General features: G+C 47.8%; 1 protein-coding gene across 1 annotated transcript in view; it reads right to left on the bottom strand.

The window, feature by feature from the left end:
* The window catches only part of LOC120854153 (palladin-like), a 197,124-nt gene extending 172,223 nt beyond the window's left edge, over nt 1-24,901 (bottom strand). The window contains exons 1-2 of the mRNA XM_040227965.1: nt 24,746-24,901; nt 10,278-11,312 (exon numbers count right to left, since the gene is read on the bottom strand). Of these exons, the coding sequence (XP_040083899.1) occupies nt 10,278-11,248 (971 nt within the window). The 5' untranslated portion in view covers nt 11,249-11,312; nt 24,746-24,901. The remainder of the gene's footprint in view (nt 1-10,277; nt 11,313-24,745) is intronic.
* Between the last annotated feature and the right edge of the window lie 1,185 nt (nt 24,902-26,086).

Below are 26,086 nucleotides of genomic sequence, written 5' to 3'. Positions count from 1 at the left end.
AGCCGGTAAACAGATTTGAGCCGTGCCTCCTGTCTCCTTGCTGGTCGACCTCACAATGAAGCACTTTCTTTCCTCAAAAGAAGTGCTTTCCAGGGCTACCGTATTGGCTCCTGTGCATGTCCAGCAGCCAGCCCTTGCTGGGTAACCATGTTTGGTGACCACGAAGGGACCGGGTGCCGTGACACCCTGCCACGGCCCCGCAGCCGCCGGGTACGTGGCCCTTAGCCCTGACTCCGAGTGCCCACCTTGACCTGCACTTGTCTGCGGGAGGGTATCTCTGTTTCCTGCCTCCTCACCTCTGGATTCGGGCTCCTTGTGCGGCTTTGGGTCAGCTGTCTTTCTAGTCAGTAACCTTGCGGAAACATGTCCGTGCCTGAACTGTCTAATAACCTCATCATGATCGTGGGTCAGAGCCCCACCCTGGGCGAAATAGAAAAAGTCCTCAGAAGTTCTGGTTAGACATAAATTGCAGCACTATCTTCTTTTGACCCCCTTCCTAAAGTACTGAGAATAAAGACAAAAGTAAGCAAATGGGAATAATTAAAAGCTTTTGCACAGCAAAGGAAACCATAAACAAAATGAAAAGACAATACACAGAACAGAAGAAAATATTTGCAAATGAATTGACTGACAAGGGATTAAGCTCCCAAAATATACAAACAGCGCAAGCAGCTCAATATATTAAAAAAACCAATCAAAAAATGGGCAGAAGATATAAATAGACATTTCTCTAAAGAAGACACATGGATGACCAAAAAGCACTGAAGAGATGCTCAACATCACTGATTATCAGGGAAATGCAAATCAAAACCCCATGAGGGATCACCTCACGCTGGTCAGAATGGCCACCAGCAAAAAGGCTCCAGACAATAAACACTAGAGAGGCTGTGGAGGAAGTGAACCCTCCCACACCATTGGTAGGAATGTAAACTGTTGCAATCACTAGGGAGAATAGTAGGGAGTTTCCTTAAAAAACTAAAAATAGAACTCTCATATGACCCAGCAATCCCACTCCTGGACATATATCCAGAGAAAGCCATAATTCAAAAAGATAAATGCACCCCAATGTTCACTGCAGGACTATTCACAATAGCCAAGAGATGGAAGCAACCTGAGTGTCCACTGACAGAGGAACGGATAAAGCAGATTCAATGGAATACTACTCAATTGTAAAAAAGAGTGAAATCATGCCATTTGCAGCAACATGGATAAGCCTAGAGATTATCATTCTAAATGAAGTAAGTCAGACAGAGAAAGACAAACATCATATGCTATCACTCATGTGTGGAATATAGTAAGGAGCTGGGGATTAACACGCACACAGTACTACATAAAAAACAGACAAAAAACAAGGACACGGAACACTACTCAATATCCTGAAATAACCCAAATGGGAGAAGGATCTGAAGAAGAGTGGATATATGTACATGTGTAACTGAATCTGGTGTGCTGCAGTTCATGGGGTCGCAAACAGTCAGACATGACTTAGTGACTGAACAATAACTGAATCACTTTGATCTACCCCGGAGACTAACACAACAGTGTAACTATACCCCCTCACAAGTTTTTCTTTTAAGTTCAACTTAGAGTCCTGAACCCTGGGTCACAGTTCCAGAGTCTTGGATTTCTTTGTTCAGGTTTGTTTATGTCTGTTTGTTCATTTCAGTTCAGTTCAGTCGCTCAGTCGTGTCTGACTTTGTGACCCCACAGACTGCAGCACTCCAGGCTTCCCTGTCCGTCACCAACTCCTGGAGCTGGCTCAAACTCATGTCCATCGAGTCAGTGATGCCATCCGACCATCTCATCCTTTGTCGTCCCCTTCTCCTCCTGCTTTCAATCTTTTCCAGCATCAGGGTCTTTTCCAATGAGTCTGTTCTTCACATCAGGTGGCCAAAGTATTGGAGTTTTAGCTTCAGCATCAGCCCTTCAATGAACATTCAGGACTGATATCCTGTAGGATTGACTGGTTGGATCTCCTTGCAGTCCAAGGGACTCTCTAGAGTCTTCTCCAACACCACAGTTCCAAAGCATCGATTCTTGGGGGCTCAGCTTTCTCTATAGTCCAACTCTCACATCCATACTTGACCACAGGAAAAACCATGGCTTTGACTAGATGGACCTTGTTCGTTAGCATTGGCTAATGGGGGAGGCTGTTGGATGACTGAAGGAAAACTTTTAAACCTGATTTAATGAAGGCCCTCTGGCTCAGGAGACAGAAGAGGCTGCTCCCTGATTGAGAGTCGTTGCCCCTGTGACCTGTAGTGGTTTCACAGGAGTCCATCCCAGAAGAACATACCCTATGCCTGGGAGAGAGGAATCTCCACCCAAGACACCTCCGTGGTATCCTTTTGCTCCCGTCATCCTGAGAGCAACCTTTCAAATGGGGAATGTTAATAGCATACCTGACTGTCGTCCCCTGGCATGTATTCTTGCAGAACTGGTCAATGTTTAGCTATAAGCCAACGGAAATGAAGAAAATTATTTTCTCTGTACCACTGCCTGGCCCTGTATTAGGTGAAATCTCGGGGAAAATGGGCAGAGAATGGGTCTTTGAACTATGGTACTATTTTAAAATTAGACTTGTTTTATTAGAGGAAAAATGGGGTTAATCCCATCATACAATCATTTATGCCTTTATATTGGAATAAGAATTTGCAGAAGAGATGTAAGATTGTGGTTCAGAGGGAAGAACCTCAGAAAAAGCCTGTGTCCACTGAGTCAAAGCCAAACGATGACTGACTGCATGCAGACGCCCCTCCAGCAGCCCCTTGCATGGTCCCCCCGCCCACGAAGGGGGTCTTCCTGTGAGCAGTGCAGAAGGTGCCAACAGCCCTCCCAGGGCTCCCCTTATCCGATCATCATAAAGGAACACTCTTTCCTCCCCGTACCCACCAGGGTGCTCAGTTTGCCCAGGGAGCACTCTACCCCAGGCAGGGCATTTCTATTAGGGCAGGTCCCAGAAGGCTTAGATGACCAAGGCCAACACAGGGGACCCTGACCAAGGCCAACACAAGTTTCCATTTGAACTTGTGGAGAAATAATAAGCCATCTCACTGAGATGACCCTCAGAAAACAGAGAACCTCTACATGTTTTGCTACTCATCACCCTAACGGCTGCACGCAGGCCTTCATGAACACCCTCCTGTGGAGAAGCACAGGATGGTATTAGGGAAGGCTCTGAATTGCACAGGAGAAGGAAATGGCAACCCACTCCAGTGTTCTTGCCCGGAGAATCCCAGGGACAGAGGAGCCTGGTGGACTGCCGCCTGTGGGGTCACACAGAGTCGGACACGACTGAAACGACTTAGTAGCAGCAGCCTGAATCACAACCAAATTGTCCAATCAGGACTTGGGAGGCATGGACCGTGTCTGGAGCTGACCCAAAAGGGACCCCAGTGACCCAAAGGGATTGAGCAAAGCTGAACCATCATAAGGAATGTTTAATAGCAAACCTCAACAGGTGTCCTGAACCAAACGGCTTGAACAAGATCCAGGAGTACAGCAAGGGCCCCAGGGGAACCCCTCCTCTTCCCTGAGAGGGCTGAAGGCTGACAGACGATATACTGATGTGGATGTGGAACACCCGGCTGGACCTGCCCTGATGCCCTGTTCCCTTGTGGAGAACATTAAGTGCACTCCCAGGTCAAGCCTCTGCCCTCCAAGCTGCACCTTTACAGCTGGAAGACCAAGCCTCACCAAGATGTCCTGAAGAAATTCTGCAAAAGGTAAGAGCGATGTTTGCAATGACGGAAGGCCAGAAAGAGCCAAGATGGCTGTCCCAGTAGCAGTAAAACTCTGTCCAGGGGACAAGGTGCCAAATTTAAGTAAGTAAGTGAGTATCAGTCATTTAGTCATATCTGACTCTTTGCCGCCCCATGAACTGTAATCCACCAGGCTCCTCTGTCCATGGGATTTCCCAGGCAAGAATACTGAAGTGGGTAACTATTCCCTTCTCCAGGGGAGCTTCCTGACCCAGCAATTGAACCCAGGTCTCCTGAACTGCAGGTGGATTCTTTACACTATGAGCCATCAAGGAAGTCCAAATATAAAGCAACAGGCATCTAAAGAGGCACACGAAGGAAGGTATAAAGGCTCTGACAATCACCTTCTTTAAATATCAGTTATTCAGGCCTTGTTGATCTTCACGTAACACTTCCATCCCATCCATGCAAAAGCCAGGACCAGAGATAGCTGTTCTATTCAGGATTTGAAGGCCATTAAGCAAATTATAGAGGAAATAATGAGGTGACGTCAAATCTGAAGATGTTGCTTACGACTTTATCTGGAGACTTTTGCTGGTTTATAGTTCTGGACTTGAAAAAAGATGTCTTTTACTGAATACCCCTAAGTCCTGAGTCCTGGGGGTTTGAATGGGACGTCCCTTTGAATGGGACGATCCAGAGACTGATATGAAACAACAACACTGCCGGATGGCACTCCCACAAGGATTTAAGAACACCCCCACCATCTTCAGGGAAGGTTTCACCATGGACTTAAGGGATTTCCAAGTAAACGAGGGAATCTTACTCCAATATGTGACTGAATAACTGCTAGTAGAACTAAGGAAGCTTAAGATCAAAACCATGAACTCCTTATTGCCAAATTCAGACTTAAATTGAAGAAAGTGGGGAAAACCACTAGACCATTCAGGTATGACCTAAATCAAATCCCTTATGATTGTACAGTGGAAGTGAGAAATAGATTTAAGGGACTAGATCTGATAGAGTGCCTGATGAACTATGGATGGAGGTTAGTGACATTGTACAGGAGACAGGGATCAAGACCATCCCTATGGAAAAGAAATGCAAAAAAGCAAAATGGCTGTCTGAGGATGCCTTACAAATAGCTGTGAAAAGAAGAGAGGCGAAAAGCAAAGGAGAAAAGGAAAGGTATAAGCATCTGAATGCAGAGTTCCAAAGAATAGTAAGGAGAGATAAGAAAGCCTTCCTCAGTGATCAATGCAAAGAAATAAAGGAAAACAATAGAATAAGAAAGACTAGAGATCTCGTTAAGCAAATTAGAGATACCAAGGGAACATTTCATGCAAAGATGGGCTCGATAAAGGACAGAAATGGTATGGACCTAACAGAAGCAGAAGATATTAAGAAGAGGTGGCAGGAATACACAGAAGAACTGTACAAAAAAGAGCTTCATGACCCAGATAACCATGATGGTGTGATCACTCACCTAGAGCCAGACATCCTGAAATGTGAAGTCAAGTGGGCCTTCGAAAGCAGCACTACGAACAAAGCTAGTGAAGGTGATGGAATTCCAGTTGAGCTGTTTCAAATCCTGAAAGATGATGCTGTGAAAGTGCTGTACTCAATATGCCAGCAAATTTGGAAAACTCAGCAGTGGCCACAGCACTGGAAAAGGTCAGTATTCATTCCAATCCTGAAGAAAGGCAATGCCAAAGAATGCTCAAGCTACCGCACAATTGCACTCATCTCATACACTAGTTAAGTAACACTCAAAATTCTCCAAGCCAGGCTTCAGCAATACATGAACTGTGAACTTCCAGATGTTCAAGCTGGTTTTAGAAAAGGCAGAGGAACCAGAGATCAAATTGCAAACATCCTCTGGATCATGGAAAAAGCAAGAGAGTTCCAGAAAAACATCTATTTCTGCTTTATTGACTATGCCAAAGCCTTTGACTGTGTGGATCACAATAAACTGTGGAAAATTCTGAAAGAGATGGGAATACCAGAACACCTGACCTGCCTCTTGAGAAACCTATATGCAGGTCAGGAAGCAACAGTTAGAACTGGACATGGAACAACAGACTGGTTCCAAATAGGAAAAGGCATACGTCAAGGCTGCATATTGTCACCCTGCTTATTTAACTTATATGCAGAGTACATCATGAGAAACACCGGGATGGAAGAAGCACAAGCTGGAATCAAGATTGCTGGGAGAAATATCAATAACCTCAGATATGCAGATGACACTAGCTTGATGGCAGAAAGTGAAGAGGAACTAAAAAGCCTCTTGATGAAAGTGAAAAAAGAGAGTGAAAAAGCTGGCTTAAAGCTCAACATTCAGAAAACAAAGATCATGGCATCTGGTCCCATCACTTCATGGGAAATAGATGGGGAAACAATGGAAACAGTGTCAGACTTTATTTTTGGGGGGCTCCAAAATCACTGCAGATGGTGACTGCAGCCATAAAATTAAAAGACGCTTACTCCTTGGAAGGAAAGTTATGACCAACCTAGATAGCATGTTGAAAAGCAGAGACATTACTTTGCCGACTAAGGTCCATCTAGTCAAGGCTATGGTTTTTCCAGTACTCATGTATGGATGTGAGAGTTGGACTGTAAAGACAGCTGAGCACCAAAGAATTGATGCTTTTGAACTGTGGTGTTGGAAAAGACTCTTGAGAGTCCCTTGGACTGCAAGGAGATCCAATCAGTCCATCCTAAAGGAGATCAGTCCTGGGTGTTCACTGGAAGGATTGATGCTGAAGCTGAAACTGCAATACTTTGGCCATCTCACGTGAAGAATTGACTCATCGGAAAAGACCCTGATGCTCGGAGGGATTGGGGGCAGGAAGAGAAGGGGACAACAGAGGATGAGATGGCTGGATGGCGTCACTGACTCGATGGACATGAGTTTGGGTGAACTCCAGGAGTTGGTGATGGACAAGGAGGCCTGTCGTGCTGTGATTCATGGAATCACAAAGCGTAGAACACAATTGAGTGACTGAACTGAACTGAACTGACGACCAAAATATGATTAGATAAAGTTTGCAAGGGAAGAGCACACAATTTCTCAACCAACTCTAAACTAGTTAGTGTTTGAAGTATCAAAAAGACAAAGAAATTTACTGCCAGATGGAAGAGAGACATTAACTAGGGTGACTGCAGCCACCCCCAGAAGGCGCTTGTGAGGATTCCTAGGAATGGCTGAGTATTTCGTCTTTGGACTCCTGGTCTTGGACTCAGCCAAACACAAACATGAGGCTCTTAAAGGAAATGACAATAGCCATTAAGCTGGACTCTGAGCTGTTATAATGTGTTCCACACCACCAAGGAGAAACTTTTAAGAGCCCAGCATTTGGTTGCCCAGGTATTTTGTGCATGAAAGACGGCGTGAGTCCTGGCGCTAACTCAACACTTGCTGCTGCTGCTAAGTTGCATCAGTCGTGTCTGACTCTGTGTGACCCCACAGACCGCAGCCCACCAGACCCCCCCGTCCCTGGGATTCTCCAGGCAAGAACACTGGAGTGGGTTGCCATTTCCTTCTCCAATGCATGAAAGTGAAAGGTGAAAGTGAAGTCGCTCTGTCGTATCTGACTCTTAGCGACCCCATGGACTGCAGCCTACCAGGCTCCTCTGTCCATGGGATTTTCCAGGCAAGAGTACTGGAGTGGGCTGCGATACCATCAGAAGGCCTGTAGCTTACTTTTCTAAACAACTGGATACCTACATTAAGGATTGCCAGTTTGCCTCTGGGCTGTGATTGCAACCTTTCTCTTGGCACACTCCACATCATGCTCTGCCTTTATTAGAACAAAACAGTGGATGTGGGCTTACTTCAGGGAGATGGGGCAAAGACCAGGGCACACCACTTGACATCCTGAATGTCACCTTATAGGCAGTATCAACTCTAAACCCAGCCACTCTGCTCCCTAGGACAACAGGAGAGCCTGCTCACAACTGTATGCAAATAACTGAAGACCTAAGCTGACTGGTCAGCCTTTAGAAATACTCTCGGATGGGACCAGTTTCACAAACAAGGGAGGAGGGTGTGCAGTTGTAGCTCATCAGGAAGCCCTGGAAGCAGAAGCCATCATCTGGGTCCATCTGCCCAGAGCTCTGCTCTCATCGTCTCCTGCCCTGAGCCTAGGAGCTAAGAGACAGTGACCACACATACTGACTCCAAGTTGGCCTTGTCCATCGTATGTGGCATGGGGCCACCTGGAAAGAGAGGTCCACTGATGTCAGGAAGGAGAGAAATGAAACACACAGAGGAGACACCAAGCTTATTATTAATAAATGCTGTTAAAATGCCAGGAGGAGCAGCTGTTGGGTGCTGCTTGGGTCACTCAAAATGGATCATCACTTAACTAAAGGAAATAATTAGGTGGATCCGGCGGCACAACAAGGATCCAGAACCAAAGACCCAGATACGGAGACCCTACCACTAACTCTGAGTGTGGACCATCCTCGTTGAAGCCTCAGATCTGGAAATGGATCATCCAGAGAGCATGCATGGGGAGTTCATGCAGACTCTGGGGATTTAGATGGTGCTCAGGATGAACAGCCACAGAGGCCAGGTTTATGACGAGTTTATCCCAAACATTTAATGGACAGAATTTTACTCATCTACACCGAGGAACCCATGATGGGAGGGTGGCGAAATGTCATGGACTCCAGCAGTTCATTGTTGGTCCACAAACGCAAATGAGCATCCAAAAGGTAATCCAAATTGCTGATCTGCACCAGAAACAATCCTAAAACTGGGCCACCCTGATGATAAAAGGGATACATGCCCGAGGGACAGAACCAGAGGATGGTGGCTAAAGAGATTTCACTGTACACCAAGTGCCAGGGACACTGTAGAAACGTCTAGACGCTGGTGATGCCATCACGGTGGCAGGGCTTTCCCACATAGGACAGAGAAAGGTTCTGCAGTAACAAAGGCCTTCCTCTGAGAAATAAACCCTTGTATGAGGTCGCCTCTTCTGATTCAAAGTGACAACAGAGGAGCTCTCATAGAAGAGGTGACTCAAAGGTGTCAAGGCCCTTGGAACAGGATGAAGCTCATGCTTCTTGGAGACGTCAGTCCATGGGGAAACAAGGAATCATTCCTTCAAAAAGACAGTCGCCAAGACAAGCCAAGAAGCCAGAGTAACCTGAGATAAGGTCTGACCAGATGCCCTGCTGAGGGTCAGAGTGGCCGTGAAAACAAGCTCCTATTGAGCCTGTACGCAATGTTCTATGGGAGACCTTCCTGAAGGTCTCAGTGGTAACAGCATTACATTTGATAAAATGTGTACAGCATCTCGGTGCTGTCTTCTCTTCTACACATAAATATGTGTCTAGCCAATTAGGGTTTCCCACGACGTCCCCTTGCACTGCACAAGCCCCAGGACTCTATCCTCCTCATACTTGGACAAGCCCACACAGTGAACACCCGTGCAGGCATGTGAAATAGCCCCTGTGACGTCCTTCTGGTTACACATCCTCCAGGAAAGCTAAAGTAGTCACACCCTGGCCACCCCACTCCCAGGTACTTTTAAGTAACTCTTCAAAAGGAAACAGCTAAGACTCCGCCTGGCCAAGATGAGAAGACAGTAGCATCTCAGAAGCAGACTATTTTGACCTAAGAGTCTGGTACAGGCCTACATAAATCCAAATTCAATCACTAAAATGTTAAAAACAGGTTTTCATGGATTCCCAAAGAAATTCTGTTTTGAAGGACTGTTAAAGTTAGGAGCCATAGGATCTCAGGGTTAATCCTCTTACTCATCAAATTCTGTCCTCATAGTCCATCTCCTACATTTAAAGAGCACCGCCCGCCCCGCCCCCGACTCACAGGATGATTGCTTGAGACTTCAGAGTTCAAGGTGGGACATGCAAATATTTATTAGGTAAGTGCAAAAACAATTTCATTCTTCTTATAAAGACCCACATCCCTCATCAGCAGGAAGTAGCTAGCAGAGGCCCTGACCCCTACTTCTCTCAAGACTGAGGCGTGAACAAAGAAAAAGCAGGTAAAACATCACCGAGCTTAAATGGACATAGCTCCTTGCAGAGGTGTATTGAGGAAATTTGCAGTTATTGTAGGGAGACCGCACTGTGCAAGTTCAAGATGGGTCCCCACCCCAACGTCCCCCACCCCATGCCCCTCCAACCCCCTGCTCCCCAGCCATCTCCAGGACGACCACAAACTCAGCATTTTCAGTCTGCAGATATCGGAACATAGAAAAGCTGCCACACTTGAAGGAGTCCCTAAGTGAGGATGACCCGGCTCCAGCAGGAGGTGCAAACTGTGGACTGTCATCAAGGCAGCTTCCAAGCTTGAAATTCCCTAGACCCTTAAATTCCACCCTGATCCCTGGGTCGAGAACCGGATTTGAGCCTTGGCTCCTCTCGCCCTGCTGGTCCAACTTGCAATGGAGCTTTTCCTTTCCTCAAAAGCCAGGGCCATAAAGCTTACTTCTGTGCGCTTAGGGAGCCAAGCCCTTGCCTTGTAACAGAAATCTCTTTTCTCACACTAAAGTAAGAGTGAAGTCCACGCAAAGCATCTAATCTCCGCAACCAGAGTCCTACCTGACCCGAGGAGGTGGGTTCCCAGCGACTCTGCACTCCAGGTGGACCCGACTACCTTCTGCCACTTCTTGGCTCCGCAGCTTCTGGATGAACCGGGGAGCGGCTGGAGGGTGGTGGGCGCTGGGGGGCGGTGGGCACGAGTGGCTGCGGCTGGGCCGGGCCACATCCTGGGCCACTGCGGGGTGATGCCCAGGCTCTGGGGGCCTGGCCCCAGCCTCCACGTCTTGCTGGTCCCGGGTGGGGTGATGCCCAGGCGCCGGGGGCCTGGCCCCGGCCTCGACGTCCTGCCGGTCCCGGGTGGGGCTCCGGCTGGCCGAGGCGCTCCTCGGGTCTGACAGCTGGTTCTTAGGGGATAGGTATCCGCTGTCTGGGGACGAGGACTCCCCGTCGGGGCTCCTGGTTCTGGGCTTGGCAGCTTCTCGGAAGATGGAGGTCAGCTCCTCGATGAGGGTGGCCGCCTTGTCGTTCAGCGGGCTCTGGGGGCCAGCCCTGCCGGGGCGCGCGGCCCTGGGCTTGGCGCTGGCTCCGGGGGCCTTGGCCACCTGCTTCCCAGCCTTGCGCAGGCTCCGGATGTAGCTGGGCCTGGCCAGCAGGGGCGAGACTCCAGCCTTCCTCCGCGATGCGGGCGAGGAGGTGCACTCGGCTTGCTCCGCTGGTGGAGGCACGGCAGGTGCCCGCCTGCGGTCCCCGGGTGTCCCTGGGGACGCCCGCTCGCCTCGCCGGTCCTCTGGAGAGGCCGGTGGCTTCCGGCGGCTCCTAGGCGAGGGGCTGCAGCGCTGCGGGACCTCCTCGCAGTCGCAGTCCTCCGTCTCGGAGCTGGCTATGGCTCTGCGGGCCAGGTCCAGACTCTTGTGGATCTCCTCCTGGCTGAGGAAGGCCGACAGCCCCGGGAAGAAGGCCGCATTCTCGCCGTCCTCCAGCAGGTCCGAGAGCGAGTCGTAGAAGGAGTCGTGGGAGGACGTCTCAGACATAGTCGAGAGGCGCTCATGCACTCCGTCCGTTTCCACAGGAAGGCCGGTGTCTTGAACACAGGCTCTGAAGGACAGGAGACACACCTGCGTTAGTAGGAACGACTGGGGTTGTGTGTGTGTGTGTGTGCGCACGCGCGTGTGTGACCATGGTACTACTCCTCCACAAGTTGGGAAAAACATCAAGGGGAAAACATACTTTTAAAATCATTTTCCTCTATAAATTGGAAGCATTTTCCTCTATAAATTGGTATGCGTCAAGCATACCTGTGTTTATCGTTGACTGTTTTCCTAATTTTTAAAATTCTATTTTTATTATTTGACCGTCTGGCTTGTGGGATCTTACTCCCGGAACCAGGGATGGAACCTGCCCTGCCTGCAGTGAAAGCACAGAGTCCTAACCACTGGACCCTCAGGGAAGCTCCTTGTTCATTATTCTAATTTAATATTTGCCCCTGAGTGAATACTGAGCATCTCACGGTGCTGTGCTGTGCAATCGCTCAGTCGTGTCTGACTCTTTGTGACCCCGTGCACTGTAGCCCGCCAGGCCCTCTGTCCATGGGATTCTCCAGGCAAGAATACTGGAGTGGGGTGCCATGCGCTCCTCCAGGGGATCTTCCCAACCCAGGGATCAAATCCACATCTCTTGCATTGGAAAGAGGATTCTTTACAACTGGCACCTTGAGGAAGCCCAAGCATCTCACTAAAGCTCTTTAAATAATTCAGGAGGGTGACCCTGCCATTGGTGCTGAGAGTGGTCCAAGGCTTCTGCCTCTCAGGCTCTCCTCCATCGCTCCACCCACCTCTCTCTCTTTTTTTAAATTTAAATTTATTATTTTAGTTGGAGGCTAATTATTTTACAATATTGTATTGGTTTTCCATACATCAACATGATCCGCCACGGGTGTACACGTGTTCCCCATCCTGAACCCCCTCCCTCCGCCCTCCCTGTATCATCCCTCTGGGTCATCCCAGTGCACCAGCCCCAAGCATCCTGTATCCTGCATTGAACCTGGACTGGAGATTTGTTTCATATATGATATTTTACATGTTTCAATGCCATTCTCCCAAACCATCCCACCCTCTCCTTCTCCCACAGAGTCCAAAAGCCTGTTTCTATACATGTGTCTCTTTTGCTGTCTCGCATACAGGGTCATCATTGCCATCTTTCTAAATTCCATATATATGTGTTAGTATACTGTATTGGTGTTTTTCTTTCTGGCTTACTTCACTCTGTATAATAGGCTCCAGTTTCATCCATCTCATTAGAACTGATTCAAATGTATTCTTTTTAATGGCTGAGTAATATTCCATTGTGTATGTGTACCACAGCTTTCTTATCCATTCGTCTGCTGATGGACATCTAGATTGCTTCCATGTCCTGGCTATTATAAACAGTGCTGTGATGAACATTGAGGTACACGTTTTTCACTTCTGGTTTGCTTGGTGTGTATGCCCAGCAGTGGGATTGCTGGGTCATAAGGCAGTTCTATTTCCAGTTTTTTAAGGAATCTCCACACTGTTCTCCATAGTGGCTGTACTAGTTTGCATTCCCACCAACAGTGTAAGAGGGTTCCCTTTTCTCCACACCCTCTCCAGCATTTACTGCTTGTAGACTTTTGGATAGCAGCCATTCTGACTGGCGTGAAATGGTACCTCATTGTGGTTTTGATTTGCATTTCTCTGAGTGATGTTGAGCATCTTTTCATGTGTTTGTTAGCTATCTGTATGTCTTCTTTGGAGAAATGTCTATTTAGTTCTTTGGCCTATTTTTTGATTGGGTTGTTTATTTTTCTGGAATTGAGCTGCAAGAGTTGCTTGTATATTTTTGAGATTAGTTGTTTGTCAGTTGCTTCATTTGCTATTATTTTCTCTCATTCTGAAGGCTGTCTTTTCACCTTGTTTATAGTTTCCTTTGTTGTGCAGAAGCTTTTAAGTTTAATTAGGTCCCACTTGTTTATTTTTGCTTTTATTTCCAGTATTCTGGGAGGTGGGTCATAGAGGATCCTGCTGTGATGTATGTCGGAGAGTGTTTTGCCTATGTTCTCTCTAGGAGTTTTATAGTTTCTGGTCTTACATTTAGATCTTTAATCCATTTTGAGTTTATTTTTGTGTATGGTGTTAGAAAGTGTTCTAGTTTCATTCTTTTACAAGTGGTTGACCAGTTCTCCCAGCACCACTTGTTAAAGAGATTGTCTTTACTCCATTATATATTCTTGCCTCTTTGTCACCACCCACCTCTCTTACAGCTCGAATTTCACTGATGTTAAGCGAATAGGAGTGTGTTGATGTTTTAAGCAAATCAGACTCTGCTTATGTCACCCTAAACCACAAAATGCACTTTGATTTGTTTTCATTAGTGTTTAGTTTGTGATGAAATTTTGATCACACGTGCTGCAGCTACTGAAGCCCTCATGCCCCGGAGTCGGCGCCCTGGGGTCGGCGCCCTAGAAGAGTCAGCGCCCTGGAGTCGGCGCCCCCTAGAGTTGGCGCCCCGGAGTCGGCGCCCCCCGGAGCCAGTGACCCGGAGTCAGCGCCCCGGAGTCAGCGCCCTAGAGAGTCAGCGCCCTGGAGTCAGCGCCCTAGAGGAGTCAGCGCCCCGGAATCAGCGCCCGGGAGTCAGCACCCTAGAGGAGTCAGCGCCCCGGAGTCAGCGCCCTGGAGTCAGCGCCCTAGAGGAGTCAGTGCCCTAGAGGAGTCAGTGCCCCGGAATCAGCACCCCGGAGTCAGCGCCCTAGAGAGTCAGCGCCCTAGAGGAGTCAGTGCCCTAGAGGAGTCAGTGCCCTAGAGGAGTCAATGCCCCGGAGTTGGCGCCCTGGAGTCAGTGCCCTAGAGTCAGTGCTCCCCAACGAGAGCAGCCGCCGCAAGGAGAAGCTGCAGTGCCGCAGCGAAGACCCAGCACAACTAAAAATAATAAATTAAAAAAACCAACACCCCAAACAAACAGAAGACCGCAAAATTGGCAGGCCTGGTTTAGAAAGAAAAAACACTGAGGGGGAAGCCAAGACTCCACCGCATATGATGACCCACACTGTCCGTCTCACACTTGTGGTTTTAAAGAGGTGCCACCTAATGGGATCCGGTTGTCTGAATCAGGTGTTGCTTATAAACTGCTTGCACAGTGAAAGAAAAATAATAGCAGGAAGGCATATATAGTCCAGGTTTAACCTGTGACCCAAATATTGCCGCTAAAACATGCACAGGACTCAGGAAAGCACTCATAATGTGGATGGAAGGAGAGGTTTCTACGTGGCCCAAACTCACCAGAATAGTATGCCTCAGAGATTTCCGTGTTATTCAACCAACACCCAAATTAAGAGGCTGTGGGGTCGCTAAGAGTCGGACATGACTGAGCGACTCACTTTCACTTTTCACTTTCATGCACTGGAGAAGGAAATGGCAACCCACTCCAGTGTTCTTGCCTGGAGAACCCCAGGGATGGGGGAGCCTGGTGGGCCGCCGTCTATGGGGTCGCACAGAGTCGGACACGACTGAAGCGACTTAGCAGCAGCAGCAAGCGAAGGAGTACAACTGCAGACATCGCCATTACAGTCCCGAGGTTTCATGGCTTGTTCCCCACAGTGCTTCTGGCAATTGTGTGTTGGTGAGAAGACATAGAAAATGCAGCACACCACCAGTGCTGGGGGCACACGGAGGGGCAGGTGGCCCAGCCTGCGGAGGCGCGGCTGCCACTCAAGGAGCTGCAGAGGAGCGGGGGTGGGCCTCTCGGTGCCCTGGTGGAGAGGGTGGCCTACGCCTGGGAGACAGGCATCTTTAGGACCCCCAACACCTACTCCGGGGGCAGCTACTTCACGGCACCTCAAGAGCCTCATCTGTGCTCCCTGTGCCTGACACACAATCAGGCGGAAAAGCATAAGAGCCGTGACGTTTGGAGCAGAGGCGGGTTTACTGCCGGTCCTGTAAGGTGATGGGTGGCTTCTGCCTCAAAAACTGCAAACTCCAACAGCTCTCAGCAGAGCCCACATCTCGGAAAGGGGAAGGAGGGCGTGGTGAGTTGTGGCAAACGTCTTGGTGTCACAGCCTGTGTTTGTGAGGCAGGGCACCGTCACAGTGCTCTTGTAAATGTCCACCACACCAACTTTCCTCTCTGATCTGACAAGAAAGGCCAGGTCTCCAGGTGCAGCTGCCACCCTCCCCTGCCCCAGTCCTGGCCAAGAGAAGGCAGAGCTCAGACGGTGCTTCTCAGGGCCAGGTCCCCAGACCCGTCCAGCAGTCACGGCTGAGGGGGCCGGGCACCTAGGCCCAGCTGGCCTCAGGCTCCTCAGGACGCCCAGACGTGGGGGCAGGTCCCATGCGGATGGGCGATGCCATCAGATCACAGAGGCGGGGATGGGCAGAGGGTCACCGCCACCTGGAGGCCTGGGCTTGGCCAGCGGCCTTGGTGAGGCTCTGGAGCCCGCAGGACAGAGCCCCCCGACTGCTCCTGGGCCCCCAGCTCACCCGCTGGCCTGAGGCTGGGTGAGAAGACAGACCCGCCTCTTATCTCACTGCTCAGCCTGACGACCACCGGCCCCCGGCGGCTGGCTGAGTGGGCCACTAAGGGCTGCTCACTGACCGGGCCTGGGTCCCTTCACGCCTCCGACTCTGGGCCTGCTTTCAGATGATGGCGTGTCCCCGCGGCCCTTGCCTTTTCCTGCCTCCCGCTTTCACTACGTCGTGGAGGAGTTGGCGGGTGGAAAGGTGCTGGGCTCGCTGAGCGGGGAGGTGGTGCTTTCCGTGCGGGTCGCACCGCTCCGAGGACAGCTGCCCGCTGTAGGGTGGAGGATGGAGACGCGCACGTGCCGGGTCCGGTAGACGTCGGAGTGCACAGCTTGGTCGGGGGCTGAGAGGTCACAGGGAGGAAGGGCAGGGTAGGAGAAACAGAGCCAGGCACAGGCAGCCCGGAGCACGCCGCTGACGGGGACGGAGGCTGCCCCGGCGTCGGGCGAGTGCTCAGCGCTGGGGGGGGCCTCGGGGGCCCCGCCCCCAGAACAGCCGCAGGGCTCGCTGCACCGCCTCCAGCCTGCCCGACACTCGGGGCCCCACGAGGAGTCTACACACTGACCTGCAGTCACCTCTTCTCTCTCCCTTGCTTTACTGGGCATCAAAATAAAGCGACTTTATGGGGGCCCAAGCGGAAAGAAAATGCAGCTCACTGAAAAGCAAGTAAAGAGGGCGCGAGGTGAGTGTCCGCTGCAAAGCAGCGTGGACGGCGGGCAGGTCTGCGTGAGGCTCCCGCACGTCTGTAGTCTCTGCCCGCTCTCTTCTTTCTGAGGGAAGCAGAATCTCCTCAAGAGCCTTCCACTTCCCCTCTGTCTCCTTCGTGTCTTCCCTGTCAGTGGTTTAGTTGCTTGTTTTCCTCGAGAGCCTGTGGGTCCGGCCTACTCAGGAGGAGAAACGTCTCCTGCGGGTTTTGGTCACTCATCCTTTCCCAGAGTGAGAAGTGGGCATGAATTCCGTTGACAACTGTTTTTTCCTCACTGACTATGCAGAGAAGAAGGTGAGCCAGGCAAGGTTCGTCCTCTGTCAGAAACCTTGATCCAGGAAGACGGATTAGGCAAGGCCAGGTTTCATTTATTGGAGAAGGAAATGGCAACCCACTCCAGTGTTCTTGCCTGGAGAATCCCAGGGACCGGGGAGCCTGGTGGGCTGCCGTCTATGGGGTTGTGCAGAGTCGGACATGACTGAAGTGACTTAGCAGCAGCAGAGAAACCAAAGAGGAAGAGGGAGGGACGTGGTGATGGCTATTGCCACGGGAGAGCTGATGGTGGGAGAAGTCACACAAGTTTGGCCATGTCACTCCTTTGCTCCCTTTTCCCCAGTGGGGCCCCTGCCCCGTAAGAGGGGGTCCACATGTAGGAGGCAGGCTCCTTGTGCACTCCTGGGTGGTCAGTGAAACGTGAATTCTCAGGCCTCATGCCCCACGTCACTCGGACAGGTCGTATGTCCCCGTGCCAAGCCGTGAACAGCCCTGCTGTGAACAGCTGTATTCTTCCACGTCCCCACGCTTTGCACATTCAGTTTCTCTGCCCTTCCTATCTGTTCTGTGTTTCCAACTCCAGCTCGTTGAAAACTGTACTTAATTTCACTTTTTGTTGGTGACCGCCCAGTCAATCAAATCCAGTCCTTCTGAGGGCTTCCCTGGTGGCTCAGTGGTAAAGAATCTACCTGCCAGTGCAGGACTTCCAGGTTTGATCCCTGTGGTAGGAAGGTCCCCTGGGGGAGGCAGTGGCAACCCACTCTAGTATTCTTGCCTGGAGAATCCCATGGACAGAGAAGCCTGGCGGGCTACAGTCCCCACGGTTGCAAAGAGTCGGACATGACTGAGGGACTCAACAACAACCTTCTTTGCAGGTATTTTGCTATGCACTCATTTTATTGAACTATAAGTATGAGTTAAGAGCCCTGTGACGGTCAGGAAAGCAGGTGTGTGAGACAGGTTTGTGACAGCCTCTGTGTGGCGGACACCTGGCAGGGTGTAGGTCACGATCATGGCAGTTGAGGAAGAACCAACTTGGTGTTTGAACCGGGTTTGAGTCCTGGGTGCGATTTGACAGGAGAGGGAGCCACACGGCCACGGCAGATCTAGACCTGTCTGTGACCTCCTCTTGCTCTCAGCCCCTGGCCCCAAACTCCTCCCTGGGCTGGAATCTCTTAAGTGAGGAGGCATTCTGCTCTTTGCCTGGTTTTGTCACCTGTCTTATCAGTGGTCAGTCAACGCCTGGGCTCTGCTTTCTGAGAAGGCCTTGATAAAGTAATCAGTGTTGCGTGTTTATAGCCATTAACAAGTGCACACAAAATATATATAGGTGTTACCGTTCAGAAACAAAAGTGGTAGGTCTGAAAAAAAAAACACCTTATTTATAGAGACAGTGATTTTTATGGTTTTCATTACCACCAAGAAAAGTTTGTTGTGAAAATATTCAGAACCAGATAGATATTCGTTTTCTGGCACCTCTACTATTAGATGAGGGGAATTCTTTGAGGGTTGATACCCTTCATCATGGGTCCCAGCAAGTTCAGAGTTAAATTCTCAGTCATAGAAATACAAATGTTTTTAGTCAAAGCATGTTTCTGCCTTACTTTCTCATTCATCAGCAATGATTCTCTGAGTGCCTACTACATGCCTCTTTTGCAGGCTGGGGACACAGCCATGAGGAAAGGACACAGCCCAGCTTCTCTGCCCTAAGGAGCTGCCATTTTAATAGGGAAAAATAAAAAGTGGAAAGGCTCCACTGTTGGCTCAGACAGTGGAGAATCCGCCTGCAATGCAGGAGACCCAGGTTCAATCCCTGGGTCGGGAAGATCCCCTGGCGGAGGGAATGGCAACCCACTCCAGTACTCTTGCCTGGAGAATCCCATGGACAGAGGGGCCTGGTGGGCTACAGTCCATGGGGTCGCGAAGAGTCAGACATGACTGCGCGACTGTACACACACGCAAAAACTAGGAAACAGAAAATGTCAGGTTCTGATTTCTTAGGCTTGGTTTGGTAGCCAATCTTTTGTCAGTTGATCTTGGGAAATTGTAATGTATTTTCATCTGTCGGATCATCTTCCAAAGTTGTTAGGGAACAAGTGAAGCGGCACGGGCTGGATGGGTGTTTGCAGGCTGCCGTTGGTGCCCACAGACCACGGCTGTCCCACTGTGGGGGCGGGGTGAGAGCAGGAGGACACTTTAGCCCAGCGGTGCTTCCGACTCTTGAACTGTGCAGTGGAGGAGGTTCGGGCACCCTCCTCCAGCCGGTGGTGCTGATAGTCACACGTGATGCCAAACTCTCAGTCATGAGCAAACATCCGGTAAAGCACAGGTTCGGGAGAGTCTGAAAAACAATGCCAGGAGGCATCGTAGCTGCCTGTCCGTCTTGACCTTCGGCAGGCAGCTATCCACAGCTGGCTTATCCCAAGGAAGCATTGCTGTCAGGCGCTAACTCCCGTGGTCACCTATGTTGTTGCATCCCTTTGCATATTTCACTCATTCTTACAGAATTTCATGCCACTCAATTTATAGGGTATTTCTAACTGTTAATTTTATGGTGCACAACTTTCTCCCTAAGTTCACATTATCTGGCCTGTTGGACACATATTCAACTATGAAATATAGAGCCTATAAGTAAGTTTTCACTGAACATTTAATATTTCTTATGCATATCACATTCTGACATAAGCAATTTTATCTTCTTAAATTGTCTCAGCATTGCTACCTTGGTGTTTGGGAAAACACTTATTTTTGAGTTCCTCAACATGTACTAGACATATAAATGTATATGATTCACAGATGAATGCACAACTAATAGAAAAGACAGAAAGATAGATTTTAAAATTATGAATGACATTTGTGTTTAGAGTTGCTGACCTTGGGGGGTAATTATCTGGAAACAAGATCTATGCTGTCCAGGATAACCTTCTATTTTGTGGGTCAGAAAAGACTTGTGGACACCCCCTGCACCATCTCCAGAGGCAAGCACATTGGCTGCTGAAATGTATTGATAAAAAAATTCCCTGACTGAGAGGTTGAGGAAGACAAAGCACCTCATGAGAAGCAACAGAATCTTGGAGGGAGGAGAATTCAGTTGCAGACAGTAAAAGCTCACCTTCCCCAAGGAATGCCATTTCCAAGTTTTGAGCTGAAGGCTTTCCCAAACTGATGATCTGACTTGCAGTGGTTGGACAGATCAGCTTTACAGTGCTATGAAAGTGATAGGCCTTCAGTAGAAATTGTACTTGGAAGTTTGAACTTGTTTCTTTTCCCAGGCCAGTGACATAAACCCCATCCTCTCTGGAAACGCTGGGAAGTGGCCACTGTGCCCAGTCAGCCCCATGATCCTGAGGGTAAACAACTGATGTACTTACAACTCTTCTGGACCCAGACAACCCCGCTGCTTTTCACTGTCAGTTCAGTAGTCAATGGCTTACACAAGATACTCAACACTTTATTGAAAAGCAGGCTTTGTGTTAGATGGTTTTGCCCAACTGCAGGCTGATGGAAGTGTTCTTGGCACACTGAAGGTGAGACAGGCCAGAACCTGCGGCCCTTTGCTGTAGTGCTTGCATCTGGACAATCATCTCCTCCAGCAACAAAATACAAACAAACTATAAGGGCCTAAAAAAAACTGCATGAGTGACTGGGGCAAATTATGGACGTGCATGCTCAGTCGCTCCAGTCATGTCTGACTCTTGTGAACTTACGAACCACAGCCCACCAGGCTCCTCTGTCCATGGAATTCTCCAGGCAGGAATATTGGAGTGGGTTGCCTTGCCCTCCTCCAGGGGATCTTCCTGACCCAGGGACGGAACCCACTTCTCTTACATCTCCTACATTGGAAGGCAGGTTCTTTACCACTAGTGCTCCCTGGGAAGCCCTAAATTATGGATGGCAAGGTAGAAAGACACCACAAAGCCCAACTGCCACTTCTGAAGCATTCAAAACACAAGCAAGTACATGCACATGCCCTCTGCACACACCAACACCGGAGGGGTGGGCAAGCCACCCAAGCCACCCTTCCAGCTCGAGCCCTAGACACTCCACTACCCTCACCCCATGTAACGGAGCAGCTTGACCACCCCGCTTAGGGAGCAAGTGAGCAAGGGAACCTGTTGTTTGTTCTCGATCCCTGCCACTGCAGCAGAGGCCCTAGGATTAAGGAGGCCAAGAGCCCTGGTTAGTAACAAAGGTGGGCTGTGCTGGTAGGTAAGTGAGGTGTATTCAAGGCATTTTCATCTTGGGATGGGTGTGCCGGGAGCGAGCCCCATGTAAGTCCAGGAAAATCTGTAGTGAACCATTGGATCCTGAGAAGAATAGGGTAAACACTGTTTTTCTTTTGATTATTTTGATTATCCAACCTAAGGCATAAAAACATCCAATTGTTTGGCCAAAGTTGAACCGGCAAGAAATAGACTTACAGTTGAAACCTGCGTGGAACTGCCACATTGTCTTTTCCCAGTGAGCACATTACAGATATTTACCTGAATAATTTAGATAAAGGGAGCACTTTTGTGGTAGTTTATGGAATGTTTGTAGGTATTGATGAGCTACTACAATTTTGAAGGGGAAAAGTCTTTGATGTTAGAAAAAGACTGACAGGCAGCAAGGATCACTCAGTATTCTGAACCACAGGCGCCACGTCCTTTAGAGAGTCCAGACAGTGACGGCAACATTTCACAGGGCATTTAAAAGTACGTAGATACTTAGATACAAATACACAGGAAGGTTACAAGATTGGGAATCAGGCAGTAGGCGCTGATTACATCTGTGGTGGATAAGGAGTTGTACAGTTAGGGGAATCTTTGGTTGCTGTTATCTTTGGGGTGGGAGTGAAAATTCTGAGTGGTTTCAATGTTTAATTTAGCATTTTGCTTTCTATTTATTTTCCTATTTAAACAATTACTAAAATATTAAAAACTATTGGTATAAAGATTCAGGACTAAACATATTTTTAAATAAAACCCAAACTATTAAAACCAAATTTGAAAAAGCTTTAAAACTTTTTTTCTTGTTCTGGAAGCACATGCAGTTCCTACATGAAATTTCTTCCTTCTGTTGAATTTACTTTTTTAGGTTAGGTCCAACATGGAGCTGCTCCTGCCTGGGACCCATGTCAGCAAACCGAAGCACGGGAAACTTCTGTGCCCTTAAGGACACTGTCTACTTAGTCGCTCAGTCGTGTCCAATTCTCTGCAACTCCATGGACTGTGTTCCACCAGGCTCCTCTGCCCATGGGATTTCCCAGGCAAGAATACTGGAGAGGGTTGTCATTCCCTTCTCCAGGGGATCTTCCTGACCCAGGAATCAAATCCACGTCTCTAATATCTCCTGCATTGGGTTCTTTACCATCTGAGCCATCAGGGAACCCCAAGACTACTGGGCTACTACTATCTCCTGGAGAAGAGACTGCTATCTCTTCTCCAGGGGAACTTCCCGACCCAGGATTCGAACTGGGTCTCCTGCATTGCAGGCAGATTCTTTACCAGCTGAGCTACCAGAGACACTCTGCTTGAAATATTTGCATGCGGTCAGCCAGCCCCAAGCCAGGCCAGCGCTGGCTTCCCAATTTATCTCCTTGCTCGTCTCACCACAAACAACAGTGACTCTGCAACCCCAGCCAATCAAGTTATTTCCATTTTTCTCTTCCCTGTTCTCTTCCTATAAAGCTTCGTGCCTTCCTCTTCAGGGTGCAGCTCTTCCAAAAGAGGCTGTCCACTTCATGAAGGGTTAAACAAAGTGTGTTTATGTTACCTCAGTTGTCTTCTTTAATCATCATTTATTTGTTTTTTAATTTCTCCAAAGTTTTTATTTTATCGGGTCTTCCCAGGTGGCGCTAGTGGTAAAGAATCCGCCTACCAATGCTGGAGACCTAAGAGATGCAGGTTCCATCCCTTGGTCAGGAGGATCCCCTGGAGAAGGAAATGGCAACCTGCTCCAGTATTCTTGCCTGGAAAATCTCTTGGACAGAGGAGCCTTATGGACTACAGTCCATGGGGTCGCAAAGGGTTGGATGTGACTGAGTGCACACACACGCCACAGTACGTAACTGCTTTACAATGTTGTGTTAGTTTCTGCTTTACAACAAAGGGAATCAGCTATGTAATCATCATTTTAAAATCAATCCTCCCTCCCTTCCTTTCTTTCTTTGTAATGTTCTTTTTACCAAGGGCCCTATAGGACAAAAGGCAAATATGAAAACTTTATTAAACTCCATTTGATGCAAAAAAAAGAACAACAATTTTATCAACTATTTCTTAATAAACACATGTGGATTCCACTCTTTCCTAATCTTTAAGCAAGTTGTCATCACAGGAGGCATGGCATATTTTTTCTCTAGCTTTAGATACTCTCAGACAGTATATTGTATCTCAGCTTCAGAGACATAACATAATACCTGGTTTCATGCCCACAACAGTTATATGAAGTGTTTCCAGAGAAAGTGTTTACAGTTACTGGTGTCCTCTTCAGATACCATCTTATCCACCATATTGAATCTGTGGGAGCTGCTCTACTGGAATTTAACTGGGGCATAGCCGTCGCCTCCGGATGCCTGAATTACTGGCTAGAGCTCAGATATCACAGTTCCCTTTGATGTCACACACACACACACACACACACACGTATCAGTGAAGTGCAGGCTCTTGTCTTGGCTTTGGAGATTTCAGCTGGTATCTCTTTAAGTATGTGTCAGATTTATTTTGAATCTTGACTAATTCTACCCTCTACATTTAAACAAAAATGAGGTAAGGAAATCAAAGTGATTGTAACTGTCCCATGTAAGATTTCTCTTCTACTGTTAAGTATGCTCTGACCCTTTCAGTTTTAGCAATACACAGTGGTTTGGATGGAGCTGAGATGGGGACCCTAAGTCATTCTAGACGTGGGAATGCAGAAGGACATCTGTGTTCTAGGAAAATGAAATCATGTATTCACAGAGTACATATTGCCTAAAAGAATCTCTTAGGCCTTGTCTGCTGTTTATAATGGAGGAGGAAATTACAACCCACTCCAGTATTCTTGCCTGGAGAATCCCATGGACAGAGGAGCCTGGTGGGCTTCAGTCCATGGGGTCCCAAAGAGTCGGACCCCAGTGAGCACACATGGGGATGGGCTATTCATAATAATTTGTCAGATAGACTCTGATGTTTAAAATATGGGTAATGGAGGTGGGTTCTGTCTTTGAGGAAAAAGTATATTGGAAAGCGTATCTATCCTGTAATAAAGATTTCATTTCTGCACATTCATGATCGAGGGAACTTGGTCAGGCAGTGGGCTCTGGGTGTGGACACATTATTCATACTAGAAGGTAATTAGTATTTTTAGCAAATGTTGAAAAAGTAACATGAGCCTGAAATCATTCTGTATCAACGTCATCTATTGGATTCGAGACAATTTAATGTGTAACTTACAACAACATGATATAAAATTTTACTGTAAAGCTTAAATTTGACTGTACTATAGTTTCCCTTGATAAGCGTTATCTTTAAAAATAAAAGGCAAGCTTTGTGCATAGATAGAATTTAAGATGTCTGCCTTTACTTTCAACATTTAAAAAGTTCTCTGAAAGTGTAATTAACAACTTAAAATGTTACTACAATCTAAAGTATATCATTTGAAGCCATTTGTAGTTAGTTTAAGTGAAGGCAAGGTTCAAATTAACAGCATACTTATTTTCTTTAAAACAAAGCACAGATGCAGACTTGATGAATGTTGGCTCCATCATTACATCTGACCCTTTTGGGATGGATAGCACCAATTTAGTTTAAGATTATTACAGACTAGGCAGCTCTCTGACAGCATAGGTAGAAACAAAGCCTGCAGGTGAATCTTATATGGTCTCTGTTCTTGAGACCAGTACAGAATTCCCATTACTTATTCTCTCCAAATAAAAGAGAAATCAAGACATCTTCTAAACAGTGCTATATCTTCTGGCAAATGACTATAATGTTTTTAGCATTTAATAAAGAGTTTAAAAATATTGCTTTACTAGTTAGTACATTAAGACACGTTTTACAGACCTTTTCGATCCTTGGCTCCTCGAGGACCCCCCAGAGGTGATGGCTCTCAGAGGACCGTTTCTTCTTTCCCGGGGGAGCAGAGGTGGCCTCGTCTCCTCGTGACACACTGCTCGGTCCGTGGTCACTTTGAGGCAACTGTGGCCTCAGATCCCATCTGTCCTGTCCTCCACTCAGCTATATTTGGTAACTGAACTCATGTTTCCGCAGACGGCCTTGGCCAGGGATTCCAGCAGCCCAGCTCTGAGGGCTGGGTTCTTAGAAATTGAAGGCTTTAGGTGTAGAGGGAACTATATTTATGGATCTAATAAACATGGGATTTATGCGTGTTTCTCTGCTCTCTGACCTTGTGACTGGAAATCACCACCTGTCTTTTAAACATATTCTCAATCAATTAAAATGTGCAGTGTGTGAATCTAAAGAGAAATAGCGACCCTCTTCAGGAAGGCTCTTCTGACTATAATCTTCTGCTCTGTGCATTTAACTTAGTCACGTGGTAGATTATCCTAAAATATCCCGTAGCTATTTAGAAATTAAGGCACCTGTCAAATGGAGAGGAGAGCCCCCCAGTCTCTCACTTCAGTTTGTTAATTAAAAACTATCATATGACTTTGTGTATGTGCAGGACATAGTCCAGCATAGGACTAAGGAGACAGGAGCCAGGCATGAACACACCGGAGCCTGAATCTCACACACAGTGCAGTGCTGAGCCCTCATCCAGGGCTTCGCACATCCTCACTGTCTAGCAAGCATCTGCTGATAGAATAAATAGATGTTGAACAGATATTGTTCAGGACAACTCTGAACTCTCTTACACTGGTAAAAAAAAGTCTCATTACTTATTCTGTAACATCACATTGTAACATGTTCTAATATTTTGAACTTCCAAAGAACAAAACAGAAAGCTTTTCTGTTCCAAGGTCAGGCAGCAGAGTCAGATAGAAGGGCCAGAAAATAATTACACCAAAGCTCCTGGTGCAGTAAATTTGGAATGAACTGCCACTTCTTCCTTTGTCTGGATAATATTGTTCTAGTCGATTCGGGTTCTTATCTAGATAAATTTTTTCTTTTCTTTATAAAAATATTTTATTTTTTAAAAACTTTAAAAAATTTTTATTGGGAGATATTTACTTTCAAAGAAAATTTTTTTTTTTTTGATGGTGGAACACTTAGAAAGGGCTGCTCTTAAAGTTTCCTTTACAGGTGGTGCTGGTCCTTTCTAACCAGTCCTTGAAAATAGACACATTCCTGGGCTGTTTCAATGCCTTGAGGTGGGTGGGGGGGCGGAGTGGCTGGTAAAAACAAAAGTGTTTGTTTCCCTCTTACTAAAACCCTTAAGATAAT

This window comes from Oryx dammah, unplaced genomic scaffold (genome assembly GCF_014754425.2).
Source record: "Oryx dammah isolate SB20612 unplaced genomic scaffold, SCBI_Odam_1.1 HiC_scaffold_1, whole genome shotgun sequence".
Lineage (NCBI taxonomy): Eukaryota > Metazoa > Chordata > Mammalia > Artiodactyla > Bovidae > Oryx > Oryx dammah.
Note: the sequence above shows the minus strand (reverse complement) of the source record. Positions and strands in the feature narration are given on the sequence as shown.